We start from the raw sequence: 17,315 nt of genomic DNA on the forward strand, positions 1-17,315 counted from the left end.
AGTGAAGATTTTGAAAAAGCTGAAAAAGCTGATGATGAAAAAACAATACGTAAAAGAGGTGGTGTTTAACTAAGAGATGCATCACTTTTCCATCTGCACCAAGCTTTATCTCTCTTCCTCATACCATTGCCCCACCTTACCCGGTGCAAGCCTCTGCTTCTCTCCAAATGAAAATTCTTTGTAAAGTCATTTTATATCACTCTTTGAACGTGCACTGAACTGTAAAACCACCCCATTGGAAACAAAATAAAGGGATTGTGGAGGAGAGGGAACGAATGAGGAAGGGAGGGAGGGAGAGATGGGGCTGAAGGAGGAGATTTATAATTCTTTGCGGGCTTTTGGTATTAACCCAAACACTATTGCTGTCAGTGGCTCCAGGAGGGAGGTGCGAGGGGCAAACTTTCAGTGTTAATTGGCACTTTGTAAGTTCAGAGCCTTCTCTTTGTAAAAGGTGGAGAGAGAGCTCTTGTTCTTGTTGGGCCTTGTTGAGGCTATTTACGGTTCACTTCTTATCCTTTGTTAATTGGTCTTTCACTGTTCTATGGAGAGCGAGAAGGAAAAAAGAGAGAGAACGAAGAATTTATCCATCCCCCACCCAGCAACCCATGCACTCGGATCCTGCTTAGAACAGCGAGAGGCAAAGAGAAGGGATGAATCTCTCTTTATAAAGTGCACTCTATGTTGTTGTAGGAGACATAAAAAAAAACCTCAAATAGCAAAATTATATTCTTAGGCATGTATGATATGTTGCTATTCAGTCAATACAGCCAACCTTATAATTTGATCATGTTCTCATTGACTTTACTGAAATGTTTTTTCCCCCACTTAAAATCGTAAAATAAGAGAACTGTCAGATAAAACTAATTATGCCATGATCTCAATGTATCAAACCATTAAAAAAATGTTTTGTTGTTCATATGCTTTATAACCACATTTTCATGGCAATGAAGAACCATTTATTCATAATGTGTATTTGTTTAATTTTATGAGTTTTGCACATAAAATTAAGCACTTTGAGATGCCACAAATTAAGATTAATTTCCATCATTACAATACACAAAATTAGGCTGTATTCTGCGACAGCACACCATCCTTCATTCCAACAACATTATTTGTGGCCTCCACAGGCCTGGACTGCTTTGGTGTTTAAAAAAATTTGTTCAAACTGATGAGATGATAGAAAAGCAGAAGGATGGCTTCATACAAGCTTCACCCTTGGCTTGAATTCGGACACAGGCTATGAAACGTAAATAGAAAGTGGGAGGTAGAGGGAGAGAAAGAGGAAAATAGAAAAAAGAAAGCGAGAGGGAGTGGGGGAGCATGGCTTTGGCCTGCTTCACAGCACCTCTGGCCCTCTTCCTCCCCTCCACTGAGCACATAAACAATAACAGTGTTCGCTCTGACAGGACACAGGTGTCAACCATTGTGCACTTTCTGAATAGCATCATGGGGGGGGGGGGGGGGGGGGGCAAGCCTCCTACCTCACTCCCCTACATCTTCTTGCCCTCTCTCAGTGCTGATGTGAACCATGTCCCTGCTGAGGCCTGAATACAGCTCACATTGTGGGCCTCTATTCAAATTTATTTTAAAAGTAGAACAATGATTAACAATCATTTTCTCAAGAGTGAACCATATGAATGGCCCAAGTTCTTTAATGAGCATGAATATTTTTATATATGCATACCACAAAAGCTTTATAATGTTTAAAAATGTTAATGCCATTTGTACCTGAGGGCAATGTTTTCAAATAGATTGGCAATAAAGACAAATATATGCTGAGTTGCCAGCTTATTATCCACACTCATTGCAAAGATATATATCTTAGCAAGTAAGATTATCTTAAATATAGGCCAATTCAACTAATATTTTTCTTAATTTGATTGTCTCTAAACAAAAATATAATTATTAGGCCTATTTCTTACCCATTTTAAGCTTGAAATTGCCTTTTTATATTGGCATATAAATGTTGCTTATTTATTTTTAAAAAGTAGCAACATTATATGGCAATAGAATAAGACAATTTCAAGCTAAAAATGAGTAAGAATATCTACAGGGCATCCCAAAAGTCTCCATACATAGGGTACTATGTTTGCCAGCACCACGTTGGTTGTGCCTTCGTCAGTGGATGTTTGTGGACGTCTAATTCTCGGTGGGTCTGCAACACTTCCAGTCTTTTTGAATTGAATAGAATATTATTTTGAATTGAATAAGTTTGGCAACAGTGTGTGATGTGCTTGCTATATTTCTTGTTCTTGTTCAGCTTCCCAATCCAGCCATGAGAATAATTTAATATGTTCTTCATTTGTCAAAGGCACTCTTAAAGGTTATCTGAAGAAAAAAAAAATGAAGAATGAAACATTTTGGCAGAAATTTTGCTAAAAAGTGTTAATTTCCCCTATGTATGGAGACTTTTGAGACACCCTGCAGAAATAGGCTTAATAGTTTTGTATTTGTTATATAATAATCTCATAATGAGAAATATTAAATAACTATTCCTTCATTCAAGATACCTTCACTTGCTAAGATATCATTGTTTGCAGTGCTCTTTGAGCATTTTCACAGGTGAACCAACCATACAGGTGCACCTTGTAAGTTTACAGTTACTGACCGTAGCAGATTCGTCTCCCTCCATCAACAGAAAGAAACAACAGGTTACCCAAGTTACCCAGATAGCATTTATATCAATACCACGGTGCTGTTGAAGTATGAATAATCTGCCGTTCTGAAAGTAGTTCACACTTTAAGGTTTACATTAATATGTTTGTTACCCAGATGAGGATGGGTTCCCTTCTGAGTCTGGTTCCTCTCAAGGTTTCTTCCTCTTAACATCTTAGGGAGTTTTTCCTTGCCACCGTTGCCACCGGCTTGCTCAATAGGGATAAATTCACACATTTAAAATCTGTATCTTGTGTTTATATATTTCTGTAAAGCTGCTTTGAGACAATGACCGTTGTAAAAATGCTATACAAATAAAATTGAATTGAATTGAAGTTTCTATAGTGACAAAGTGCATAAGGTGGATTCTCTACATAAATGGATTAAAAAGTGTGTAATTGTTGATATGGTGATGTTTATATGAGGCAGTGTTTATTTAGAATTTCAGAAGGAGTCCAATGTCAGTATTTTGTAACAGTTAGAGATAAAGCTGTAACTTTTAAGTTTTCCGCCAGGACAGAGGGATTTGTGCTTTCGGTTTTCTCTGTAACATAACAAGCTGCATTTTTTGTGTTTAAGAAAGAGAAATAAAGAGAGGCTGGTGAGGGAACAACTGTTCATTGCTGTCATATCATAAGTGATAATTGGAACTAACCTGTTTTGTGATCATTCTATATTATTAAATGTAACTATAAATGGATAAAAAGCATTAAGTTGTCATTTTAATAAATGAAAATTGTAATTGTTGTCAAATTGTTGTGATATAAGAGAAATAAAACACTTCATGATGTTATAGGTGCAACACTCTCAAATATAGTACTGCTGCCACTCAAACCACAGTGGCATGGGCATGAGTATTTATGCTGGCCAGCAATTAATATTTTAGCTTAGAGCTAAGATTTCCAAATAAATCTTTAAAAAAAAAAATCATATAAGAACTACAACAATATTCCACACTTACACTTACAATAATTTGCACACTAATGTTAAGTTCATCTTTTAAACATTTTTCCCTTTTCTTAATCCTTGAAGCTGAATCTCTACACCTCAAACAATCAGATCACACACTGACTTCAGTGCAGATAAACTAGTGTTCAGGGTCACATAGGAAAAGACGCATGAGTGGGGCCCATAGTGACATGCGTTTACAGCAGAGACAGTGATGTATGAGCCGTAGCATTGCCTCGCCAGCAGCTCCTCTCTTCCTCTCTGTCTCAAAGGAGATTCATGGGGTTCAGCCTCAGAAGTGTTTTACCAGCTGCTTCTTTAGAAGTGGAGGAGCAGACCTGAGGAGCAGATATAGAATAATTGAATGACAGAATAACTGCAGTTGTGTAGTAAATAATGCTAAACTGAAAAGCTCGAAGTCATAAGAACTGGAATCAGAAGCACAATCCCACAGTGGCACGGTCGGAGAGGAGACAATCTCATACAGAGGACAAAAGTAGATATACAGTAGATAAACAAAGAGAGGCAGATACATAAACACGGAGACAAATTCTGTATGCATAAAAATATCATTTCAGTGCTTTGGCAATACTGTAAATGCTGCAACTGTCATGCCAATAATTGTGAATTGAATTAAACAGTAAAGATATGGTGACAGACAGACAGACAGACAGACATACAGATAGATAGATAGATAGATAGATAGACAGATAGATAGATAGAGCTGTGTATATTATACTGGTGGTGATTTGGTGAGAGGGGGAGGGGATTTATTGCCTACCATTAGAAGAACTAATCTGTTGCAGGTGTTACAGGCTGCTAGCTGCTGCACTGAGGTCATACCACACAAGGCCCCACCATACATGTGTAAGTGTGAATGAACAAGAGAAAGTTTGTGAAAAACGGGTTTAATGAAAACAGAGTGTGAATACCTGTCCATGAGCTGTACGTGAGAATGCAGATCCCTGTTACCTTGTCTTATGGGTAGCCCGAGTGCCTATTTGGCTTCATTTGTCTTTTTATTTATTTATTTATTTATTTATTTAAAATCACAACTGAATAGATGATGGCTTGGGTAAACAGCACATATCAGTCAGAATCCCACTGCATGCTGATTTTTCTCTACCTAGATTCTTATTAAAGTCCTGCCATCATGAGTGTGGCTTTACTACCCTGGGAAGCTGGGGAAGAATAATGATTGATGCACATTGGCACACATTACACGAATCCTATGCGTTACAGAGTAAATAAATGATCTCTCTACAATTTTCATGCCCCAAATGCTACATTCATTGAGAAGTAGCAAACTTTCACAAAACTTTCAAACTTCAACTATATCTATCTATCTATCTATCTATCTATCTATCTATATATATATATATATATATATATATATATATATATATATATACATATATACATACATACATACATAAATTATACGTACATACAGAATATACACATAACTTATAATTGCTCGACATTCTGTATTTTGGCCTAGAAAATGTGAGCAGACACTTGGGACCATGTCACTTTTATAATAGACCACTGCCTCCTAGTGGCCATATTTAATCATTGCAATTATTCAGTTGACGCCTGTAAACAAAGCAGTCTTTCGTCTGTCCAAATAACATAAATATAAAATAAATGTAAGCTGAATATATCCTCTAGAGTAAGATTTCCTAGTTGAAATATGAAACGCCTGATAATTTATTACCTTAAAGGTAAAAATAAATATTCTAGCAGGCTGTTTGATTTTCTCCACTGCTAGCTATAGCTGGCTTTTAACTGATTCTAGCAGGACAACATGTAAGCAGATCTTCCAAAACCAAGAAAACGTGATAGCACTGACCCATCAGTATGTATGACACTACTGACTAAAAACTACAGTGAGAAAAAGCAAGGTATTATAATTAGCTAGCTGAATTTTCCTCAGGTTGACTGCACTTCTCAAACCTGAGAGGATATAAACAAAGTTTTTACAGTTTCTATGATCCACATATGGAGACCACAATAACTTAAGAATAAAGATACATTTACTTTGAAAAGAGACTGAACTATGCTACTAATGCTAGTGGCTAAAAACATCACATTCTGTCACTGAAAGCTGCTCATCAGAGAGACTGGTTAGTACACAAGTGAGTGCTCAGTTTATTAAACATGAAAGTCTCAAAAAAAAAAGTCTAACAGTCAAATGTTTTGCCCTTCAGCTGCAATATTTAATCGCTAGTGCAATAAGAATAATGGTGTGATAATTCCTGCATGGTATCTCAACTGAGCACACCTTAGAACCTTTATTCAAAGTAATTTTATTAGAAGGCAGTACATTTGTTAAAGGAGTAAGGAGACACACGTTACATTCACAATATGACAATGTATTTCCTCATTTCTTTAGTATAAGGTTCATAACTTTGAGGACAGATCAAAGAGACCGTTGAAAAACAAAACAAACAAAAAAAACACCAATACAAAGAGTTCCAGTGATCAGTCAGTCATTGAGTTCATGATGTAATGAATCATAAACACATTTACCCTCTACACCCTTAAAACCCATAAAATAGCAGGAAGTCGAGCACATCCAGAGAATTTTAAAACACGTTTCCATCCGATAGTCTAGTATGGAAATCTCACATTTTGTAGTTATTTCAGTTACCAGTGAAAATACACTGTAACATAACGAAGTACACATGCTGTATTTGTTTACCCTTATTATCAAGGTACTATGAGTATTGAACATTGGGCATACACAATTGTCACTTTATGGCTGCATCCCAAATTGCATGACATACTAACAAGTATGTCAAAATAGCATGCCACAATTTGTTACCTCAGTTATTCACTCATCTTCTGTTCAGGAACTCTTCTGGTTGTATCCTGTCAGGGTCACTGTGGATCCAGAACCAATCCTGGGAACACTGGTCATGTGCCAGGAATACAGCCTGGATGGGACACCAGTCTATACTCATTCACCCCCAGGGGCAATTTAGTGTAGACAATCGACCAAAGGCATGTTTATCATCGTTGGGAGGAAACAGTAGAACCAGAGGAAACCAAGACTCAGATATAACATCCACACATGATAACCCAACCCAATGTTGCGGAGGCAACATTAAAGTAACTATTAAAGATGCCACCCTGTTAATATAGTGGCATACTATTTCTAACAATAGTTTGAAGTCTGGCTAGAATTGTTAGTTAATATTTTCAGTATTAGCATCTGTAAATTTTTAAACTTTGCTCCTGTAGTTAGTGTTTATTATTAACACATGTGAACTGATGTCACCGCCCACAACCTTCCAAAACTACTCCTACTCTGCATGTGTACTGTTATGTGATGAGAAATGAACACAAGTACTCAACCAAGGTGCAGACAGTTCTGGATTTTATTTAGTAACTGTAGCATGCCTTAATCATACTATCCAGTGGAAAGACGTCTAAGTCACTTCATAGAAACAGTGGATCCAAAGTGATAATATACTTTAAAAGTCAATTCAAGATTTCCCTAACATTGTAAATAAGGAAGAAAACATGATGGGACTGTTATTGGAAAATAATCAGCAATGGGGTGGTGTGATGTGGCATGCAAGGCAAAGTTACTATTACCACCCTGGCTTAAAAAACTCCTAAAATGATTTATTTCTCTCATACCACAGCAATTTTCCAATGCTAACAACTTTGTCAGTTTATAGTTAGGTTTAATGTTGTGGAACGTCCATGAAACAAGTTGGTTCCTGTTATTATTTGTGTTATAGCAGATATAGATGGTCATTCCTTTACCAGTTTCTCTTTTGTGAACTTAATAAGACAAAAAAAATTAACACTGTTACAGAAAACGAATCAGCACCTGACTAATAAGAACTAAACATTCAACAGTGGCTGTGGAATAAATGTCAACGATGCAGTATTTGATGGAAGTACTTTACAACACAGCACACATGTATTTATACCATATCATTAAAAAGGTAAGAAAATTAGAGATTAGAGGTAGGAAAAAGTAAATTCTAGAGCTATCATGGTGCTCAGAACTGAGCTTTGGCAGCAATGGATTCAAATAAAATATACCAACCGACTTACTTTTCCATTTATGTTAATTCATATTATGCTAAATAATTGTTCTCCCGTATTTATCCAGAACACCAAATGAACACCCCACAAGCTCAAGTGATCAGCACCTACTCATGGCTGGTAGATGAAACTGTTCCTAATGACCAGATCTCTGTAGTAAGGGAACCAGTCTCTGAAGAGTGTGTAGTAGAAGGTGTACCAGGGGTAGAAGGTCTCGCTCTGACGAAGCGCTCCAGCCTTGATGATCTGATATGCAGCCTCATGTGCAGGGTAAGCAGGCATGTCAATGTAGCCTCTGAATCAAGACACAAAAGATATACAATGCCTTGCATAAGTATACACTCCCCTAGAACACTTCTATATTTTGTTGTGTTTCAACCAGGAATTGAAATTTAATTTTATGGTATTTAATGAATCTTCATAAATTATAGGAATTATGAATAATTATAAATAATTATGAAGTGAATACACACACACACACACACACACACACACACACACACACACACACACATATATATATATATATATATATACACACACTGTAGAGTAAAGATGACTTCAAAATAATGAAATTAAATATTTCTACATTACAAAAAATACCATGAAGAGCAGTAAACAGTAGTAAATGAAACAAAGTCAATATTTGGTAACAACAATTAGTGCAGTTTTATAAGGAAATGAGTTGTAGGTTTTATTGAGCATCTTGCAGAACCAGCCACAGTTCTTCTGGAGACTTTGACTGTCGACCTTGCTCCTTATTTTTGCAGCAAAATCCAGCAGCTTTCATTGTGTTTTATGTCTTAAAACTGGTCTCTTACATAATATGCTGCTTTCTTTAATGACATATAAACATTTTTCTGTATCATTTAATTTTGTGCTGGAAAACTAGTGTTTGGGAATCTAAAATGTTTTTTGTACTGACCTGATAATGTAGAAATCATAAAATAAAAAATCTATAACAAAGTTTGTACTAAAAAATAGGGTGCCTAAAACCTTTGCAAATATATAAATACAAGTATTCACTCCTGTTGCTATGAAACCTAAATTAGTTCTAGAACAAACAGTTCTGGCATAATTTGATGAATGGAGTCCAATTGTCTGTAATTATAGTGTTACATGATTTTGAGGGTTGGTTATAAAAATATACCAAGATTTGAACATCATGCAGAGCTCTATTAAATCCATTATTAAAAAATGGAAAGAATATGGCACAACCATATTCTGCCTAGAGGAGGCTGTCCACCAAAAGGTAGTGGCTGAGTAGGAAGGCCAAGTAGAAGCAACCAAGAGGCCAAGAATAATTCTGAAGGAGCTGGAGAGATTCACAGTTCAGATGGGAAGAGCTGTTCACAGGACAACAGACAATCCATAAAGTTAGGCTATATGGAAGGTTTGTGAGCCATATGAAATCCTGCTTCAAGTTTGCAACAAAAAAAACATTTTGGACACTCGCTAAACGTGTGGAAAAAGGTTTTCAGATCTGAATAGAAGTTTTTGGACTTGCACAAAGCACTATTATTGATATAAACCCAACAACTCATTACCCTGAGAAAACAATCCCAACAGTGAAGCATGGTAGTGGTAGCACTGGATGATTTAATAATGGATTTTATGGCACAACTATGTTACATGCTATAACAGTGGAATTTGTGCAATAACTAAAATATGTGCAATACTCAGACATTGTACAATAACTACAGTATGTGCAATTACTAAAAATATGTGTATGAAACCAAGTACAAAGTTCAATAACTAATATATGGGCAATACATGTAGATGGGAGGGTTGGACAGGAGCACTTATTTTTTGTGTCAAATGGCACCATGTTGGCAGATGGGAGGGTATGTGTAAAGGTCAGGATGTAGTAACTGTATTTTTGTTTGTGTTTACAATATGCTTGGAAATACAACTGCTATTTCATTGTCTTGAAACTTTACCACAGTTCTCTGCCAGTAAAAACAACTTGAAATGAACTCTTTCCCACTAAGACTCACGTCTTACACCAATTCAGCCCACCACCAAATCTATCCCTTGTAAACAGTGCACCATCAGAAATCAAATCATCAGAAGTACAGCATTGAGCAGTTTTCTCTAAATAGAATAAATCTGCTGTATTTAAGCATGGCTCACTTGATTTTCTCCATGGCTGACTCCGTGTCGATGAGGCCCAGGGTGCAGATAGTGACAGTTACGTTGCTGTGCTTCATAGCCAGCTCATGCTGGAGACTCCCAAAGAAGCCATTGAGGGCAAATTTAGTAGCGGTGTATGGCAGAGCAAACGGTGAACACATTTTACCTGCAAAGTTCAACAACATTCACATGACTGCTTAGTCAGAACAGATCTCTGAGTAAGATTTAAAAAGTTCTTTACTCACCAAGCAAGGAAGAGATGACCATTATTGATCCATTAGTCTTCTCCAGGGCTGGTAGAGCTTTCACAGCCATTTTCACATAACTGTGGAAATTCACCTTCACATAGTACAAATAAAGGTGAAATGTAATAAACTGTAGACAGTACAAAGCAGTGGTTACAAAGACACCCCCCCCACCTCGCTTTTCACAACTTTCAGGATAATAACTTAATGCTCTGACAAAGAAGTGTTACAGCAAGAAGATTTGGTTAATGTGATTATTTTAAAATAACTGCATGCCCAAAAGTGCTTTACTCCTTACCACATCAATCTGTCAATGATCAAAATTTTTAATTTATTTAAGAATTACATTTTACTTTTAACCATTTATAGTTCCATCCATCCATCCATCCATCCTCTACTGCTTACTCCTTTTCAGGGTCACGGGGAACCTGGAGCCTATCCCAGGAAGCATCGGGCACGAGGTGGGGTACACCCTGGACAGGGTGCCAGTCCATCGCAGGGCACAATCACATACACACTCACACACCCATTCATACACTACGGACACTTTAGACGCACCCAATTTATAGTTATCATATGATATTTATAGGTATCACTAAGGACATTCCCAGGTGAAAGACCTCATCTATGAGTGTCCACACCCCTACGTCCACCAAACAAGTGACCACAAGGGATTGTGTAGTGTGAAACGCTCAGAGATTCTGAGAGTCGAGTAGCGTGCACTTTTTTGTGTTGTAGACCTACTATGTTGCCTCACCTGCATGAGCCATCGAATGTGATCCACATCACCATCCCACATCGCATATGGACTCGGCCCGATGTGGTTAAGCACTATGTAGTCCAGCTCTTTCAGCTGCTCTTCAGCAAACTCCACTACTCGGTCTGCATCAGCTGTTTCGGCCATGTCCGCTGCAATATACAAGGCTTTCTGAGCTCCCAGATCCAGACACTTCTTTACAACCTGAAATCAGATAAGCAACATATACAGTATACACAGTGCCTTCCAGAATAATTGGTAGCATTCAAAAAATCTGGTTAATTTCCAACTGTTCCAACTGATGTGACACTTTCTGTGGCTCTAATTATGCTTAAAGGTATTATATACCATTATATTTTATATTATATACTTTTTTTGGTATTTTTTTCTGTCCGTTACCTGTTTTGTGAAAGTCAACAACCATCTATTTTGTCTGTTTCTGGTTTTTCACAATGATAATAGATGATAGTGATTTGTACATGTAGTCAAACTTATATTTATACCCCAGGCAAACAGGAATTTGTTAAAGGAAAGTTCCTGGGGACTGAGAGCAAATTAAATATATTTGTTTTAATTTGAATTATTTTAAATATTTCTTAGAGGTGCCAATAATTGCGGCACAAACATTTCTGATAAATATTTGTGTTTCAACAGAGAAAATTGGTTTCCCCCTATTGTTTAAGTGAAAATGTTCAATAGTTGTGTATTGTATACAATTGTTTTGCTGATTTTTATGAAGGGTGCCATAATTTGAGGGCACTGTTTGTTCTTAAGTGACCACAAAGCAGACCCTGGTTACAACTGGGTTTTTTCCTTCTTTTTTCTTTGTTTTTCCTCTCCATGTGTTGTCCAGATCAGTGGTTGTCAAAGTGGGGGCCGTGGCCGCGGTGTGAAAAATAAATTCTCACTCTCAGACAACCACACACACACACACACACACACACAGACACACACAATCAATTCCTAATGTAATGTAATGTAAAGATGTAAGATGTAATTGTTAATAAAAAAAAAAGGGGGATATATTCAGAAGTCTGTATTTTTAATGTGTTTTAAAGACATCTTGCAAAAGGGGGGCCTCGGTCAAATGTTAATGCCATTTGGGAGGCTTGCCCTGGAAAAGTTTGGGATGGATTTTATTCTGGAATATCTTAACCACATGCAAATGGGAAACACCCACTGACCTCTTTTAATACATGTTCTCTTCTTGCTGTGATGACAATCTGAGCACCCATGCGGGCGTAGTGGTACGCCACCTGCTCCCCGATTCCAGTACTCGCACCAGTCACCAGCACTCTCATGCCTTTCAAAGACTCTTAGGGAGAAAACCCCCCAGAAATGTAGACATTCAGGTTTACAAATTCATATGCAAAAGTGAAGTTTGTACCTTGGACGTTCATGTCATGGAGCTGAGAAAAAAACCTTTTACCCTCTTCTCCACGTTATTGCCATGGGGTAACATACCACTGATTTGGAATTTTTAGAACATTTAACAATATATATTTTTACTGATTAGCCTTTTTATAGAGTGGGGTTTAGTTGTACTTGTTATGTACTTAAGGTGAATGAATTAAAATCTCCCACAGTCCTCCTCTTTCCCACACTGAACATCATTTTGAACCACCCTCAAAGATTTTTTTTTTAAAGTCATCTGAAGTGATAAAATACAATATAACTTCTTTTCCCCCATGAGAGTGGGGTCAGTTGTCACATTTTTGTGAATATTTTGAGTAAAATATTCTAAAGCTACTGATGTGTGCAGGTTAACAAGGACTGGATACTATCCCTGTCACAACATCCTTGCAGGGTATCAGTCACAACTTCTTATATCACTTGTACTTCTATCAGTTGTACTCATTATAACTGTATTGTGTGACTTATAGAGGAATTCAGTAATGTTATAAAATAGTTCCTGTATTTTCTTTTGCAGTTTACACTGTATTGTTCTGTAATCACTTATGCCGAACAGTCGAGCAAGTCGTGCGACTTGTTTTACAGGAAGTGAAACGCAAGGGGAAAATTTTTTAAAATAAAATAAACCCAAACTCACCTTCACTAAAAGTGGGGCCACTCCATTGGAGCGCAATTAAAGCTGCACTCAGACTCCCGACTAAAAGGATTTTAACGGGAAACTTCATTGGGAAGAGCTGTAGCGGAGGGTCTGTGCTCAGGTATGTTTAGAGAGCCTACTAATCTCTCTGATTGCACAATCTGCACCCAGGACAAAGTGTAAACTGCCTACAGTCTGCTTAAACCACCGCGCAACGGAAGCTGAAACTAGCTCATAAATCTGATCTGTTAAATCTTTTATTTTAATAGGATACTTTTGTTACTCGTTGTGTATGCATTATAATTATAGTAATTTGCTAATTATTATTATATTATTGTTAATAACTATTGTTATTATATTACAACATCATCATAATCATCACACTGTTGCAGGTAACAGCTTGATGAATTATATTGGCTTTTGTGCTTTCGTAGTCCCGTCGGGCGGAAACAATGGTCAGGAGAAATAGTTCCGCCCTAGTGCACACTGAAAAAAAGTAGCGATAGGAATTCCAGCTCTTTTTATTGAACCAGATCATTTAGCTCAGCTCAGCAATAAAAGCCGGCTCTTCATTTTCAGTACCACTTCTGGCTTTTATAATTCAACCAAATTTAGCAATATGCGGACCTATGATTGGTATCTATGTACATATATCACTTAAATTATTATTCTAGGTAATTATACTAAACCTTTAATTGTACAGAATTTTGAATTATGTTTAGCATAAAAACCATAAATAATGTAAAAACATCAAACACTATTACACATTTGTATTGAACGTTTTATTTATATTGAATTATCCAAAACACAATCCATACCAAACAAATCCCACTCACTGCACTGTTGTATAATTAGAAATGTATAATTCTAATATGGCTGTGAAGGTTGTCAGTAGACCCTGCTGTCTAGACCCTGAATTTTTTACCTGAAATTCTACATTCTGCCTTTATGTTGTCTATGTTATTAAAATGCATGTATTAAATGTATTAGAATGTGATCACACGTGATTTGTCACACGCACACATACGTCAACACAACATTCAGTCAGTGCATGGAGTGCGCGTGGCCGAGCAGTGTAGCGAAAAGATCATCCTATTATTCTGTTTTGTATTCATTTGCATTTACAAAAATAAATAAATAGCCAAAATAAATAAATAAATAAATAAATAAGTCGGTGATGTTATGAACAGGGTACAACAAATAAAAAAATATAAAATAAAAAATAAAAAATAAGTCCAACAAACAAACAAACAAACAAACAAATCCCATTCATGTGACTTTGTTATAATCCACTGTACTTGGATATCAAGTATGTATTAACCATGTTAGTTTGATTATAGAACCTATATTTAAATTGTCTTTTATATAATTTTATTATATATTTATTTTTTTATTTTATGTTCTTACACATTTATTCTGTCATATATTATCTGCCCCGCTACTTCTCTAGCTTTGTTAATCGCCGACGTGTTGCTTTTATTTACAATAATGTTTTTATACTCGTCGTATAATTTAATTATAAGTAAATAAGCTGGAATAAAGTAATACACGCTCTCATTGACTGCCATATACATGCGCATGCACACTGAGCTGCACTGACCTGTTATGCTAAATCAAGCGAGGAGGTTTTATGGAGTTAATTTTGTGCCAAATAAAATAAATAAATTTCACATAAAATTTTAAAAAATCCACAAGCAAAATATCAATCATCAAAATGTAAATATAGGCTATTGCAAATGCAAATTATGAGAACAGAGGCAGACTGGGACCAAAAAGTGGCCCTGGACATTCTGACCCAGAGCGGACCACCACACCTGGCCCACAACACGCCCCATCATAACACACCGGCTCATTGGTGGTTAGAACAATTTTAACACCACTTACTAGCATAAAAAATATAATGCAATACAGAAACATGAATGCTATGTAAACATATTTATTTGAAGCAGCACTAAACAGATATCAAGTCATATTTGTAAAACAGGCAAACAGAAACAGAAGAACAGAGTGATAAAGAATATAAAACAATCAAGACAGCATGAGCTAAGGGGGCATCATCTGGGTGCAGTGTAGGAGAGCTACAACCCTCAGCTGTACAACTCCTGAATCAGGACTGAAACTTTATTTTTTAACATGAATCCACATTTAAATGGCACACTATCATCATGTTACATTAAACTCACCTATGATCATGTCTGCATAGTTCAGGATTTCTCTTGGGAGTAGGTCAGCAGAGCTTTAGGAGGGAATGAGGAGGAGAAGAGGGGTTTGTGTGTGTGTGTGTGTGTGTGTGTGAGAGAGAGAGAGAGAGAGAGAGAGAGAAAGTGTACATTTGAAAGAGCATGTCTATGCATGTCTAAAATCTGTTACTTTAAAACATTTTGCAGCATCTGCCTCTAACGCCTTAATATTTTTTATGCTTTTCAGCTCAACCTTATCTTTTCTTCCCTTCCCTTTTTCATCCATGGAAATACACGTGACAAAATGGGCAAGCATAAGAATCTGAGCAAGTTTGACAAGGGCCAAATTGTGATGGTTAGATGACTGGGTCAGAAAATCTCCAAAACAGCAGGTATTGTGGGGTGTTTACTCAGTACGCAGTGGTTAGTACCTACCAAAAGTGGTCAACCTGTGAACCGGTGACAGGGTCATGGGCTCACTGGTCTGATCCCACAGAAGAGCTACTGTAACACAAATTGCTGAAAATTGCTGAAAAAGTTCATGCTGGCTATAATAGAAAGGTGCCAGAATACACAGTGCATTGCAGCTTGCTGTGTATAGGGCTGCGTAGCCTCAAACCTGTCAGAGGGTCCATGCTGACCCCTGTCCACTGTCGGAAGCACCTATGGGCAATGGAAGAAGGTGGCCTGATCTGATGAATCACATTTTGTTTTATATCGTGTGGACGGCCGGGTACGTGTGTGTCACATAACTGGGGAAGAGGTGGCACCAATATACACTATGGGCAGAAGGCAAGCCGGTGGAGGTGGAAGCAGTTTGATGCTCTGTGCAATGTTCTCCTGGGAAACCTTGGGTCCTGGTATACATGTGGATGTTACTTTGACATGTACCAACTTCCTAAACATTGTTATAGGCAAAGTACACCCCTTCATGGCAACAATATTCCGTAATGTCAGTGGACTCTTTCGGCAGAATAATGCTCCAAAAATTGTTCAAGATTGGTTTGAGGAACATAACATAGAGTTCAAGGAGCTGACTTGGCCTCCAAATTCCCCAGATCTGAATCCGATCGAGCATCTGTGGGATCTGCTGCTAATGTTTGGGAGCCAAATAACACGGTACACCTTCAGAGGTCATGCGGAGTCCATGCCATCTGAGCTGTTTTGGCATAACAAGGGGGACCTACACAATATTAGCCAGGTGGTTTTAATGTTATAGCTGATCTGTGTATATCTTTAGCATACAAGTGTCTTCATTCCATCCAGAAGCAGTTAAAAAGATAAAAAGGTGACTAGGCCACTTATCTGGATTGTCCGTTCCACCTGAAAAGGTTCAGGTCTTACGAGCTCTCGCCTGGAGATGGCGCCATGAAGCACACGAATATCACATACAATTCCCTAAACCATTATCTCCTCATTACCAAAAATCCTCAAAGCTCTGACACTTTGAAATAATAATCAGTATGAAGAAATTGATATGTATTATTATTATTATTATTATTATTATTATTATTATTATTATTTTAAATAATGGGCCTTTTTGAGATAATTTGAGATTATCGGATGCAGGCAAATGGCACTTTCTGCCTAATTCCTACACCATTATCTCATTATTATAATAATAGCCTACATTACACTTTTTCTCATGTGAAATGGTCACAAATGCTCAAGTTCATTGACATTATTTAAAAAAAAAATTCTACAGTATATTTCTTCATGATGAGTATATTAAAAGTATATTATATTTAATTTAATGTGGAATTGAGACATTTTTTTGACATATTTTGAGACATTTCATCATGAGGAGATAATGGTTTGGAACTAGACAGAAAGTGGAAGCAGAAAATCAGAATAAGAAGCTGGTGAATAAGAAGTCAACTTCCGCCTCGTCACCTGGTTTTCTTTTAAACTGCTTCTTTACTGGGATTGAATTAGCAGAATAGTAGTTCCATAAACAGAATCATATAATAATAATAATAATAATAATAATAATAATAATCATCATCATCATAAAGACAACATTATTATTATTATTATTATTATTATTATTATTATTATTATTATTATAAACATTATTGCAAATAAAAGCAACGCCTCAGCAATTAACAAAGCACGAAAAGCAGCATGACAAATTTACGACAGAATAAATGTGTAAGAAAATAATTATATTTATTATTATTACTATTATTATTATTATTATTATTATTATTATTATTATTATTAGTCTAAATACGTACATTTAACTCCGCCATTCAAAGTTTCACAAAAAACTTTATTTAAAC

General features: G+C 36.6%; 1 protein-coding gene across 1 annotated transcript; it reads right to left on the reverse strand.

Moving 5' to 3' along the window:
- Positions 1–7,215: 7,215 nt before the first annotated feature.
- On the reverse strand, positions 7,216–13,269 carry hsd11b1la (hydroxysteroid (11-beta) dehydrogenase 1-like a). The gene is made up of 6 exons (XM_053635442.1): positions 12,854–13,269; positions 11,988–12,118; positions 10,804–11,007; positions 10,047–10,140; positions 9,802–9,967; positions 7,216–7,963 (listed from the first exon to the last, which is right to left on the reverse strand). Exons 1-6 carry the CDS (start codon positions 12,939–12,941, stop codon positions 7,780–7,782), a joined length of 867 nt encoding a protein of 288 aa, XP_053491417.1. The 5' UTR covers positions 12,942–13,269; the 3' UTR covers positions 7,216–7,779.
- Positions 13,270–17,315: the final 4,046 nt, after the last annotated feature.

The sequence above is a fragment of the Ictalurus furcatus genome, chromosome 10 (genome assembly GCF_023375685.1).
Source record: "Ictalurus furcatus strain D&B chromosome 10, Billie_1.0, whole genome shotgun sequence".
NCBI lineage: Eukaryota > Metazoa > Chordata > Actinopteri > Siluriformes > Ictaluridae > Ictalurus > Ictalurus furcatus.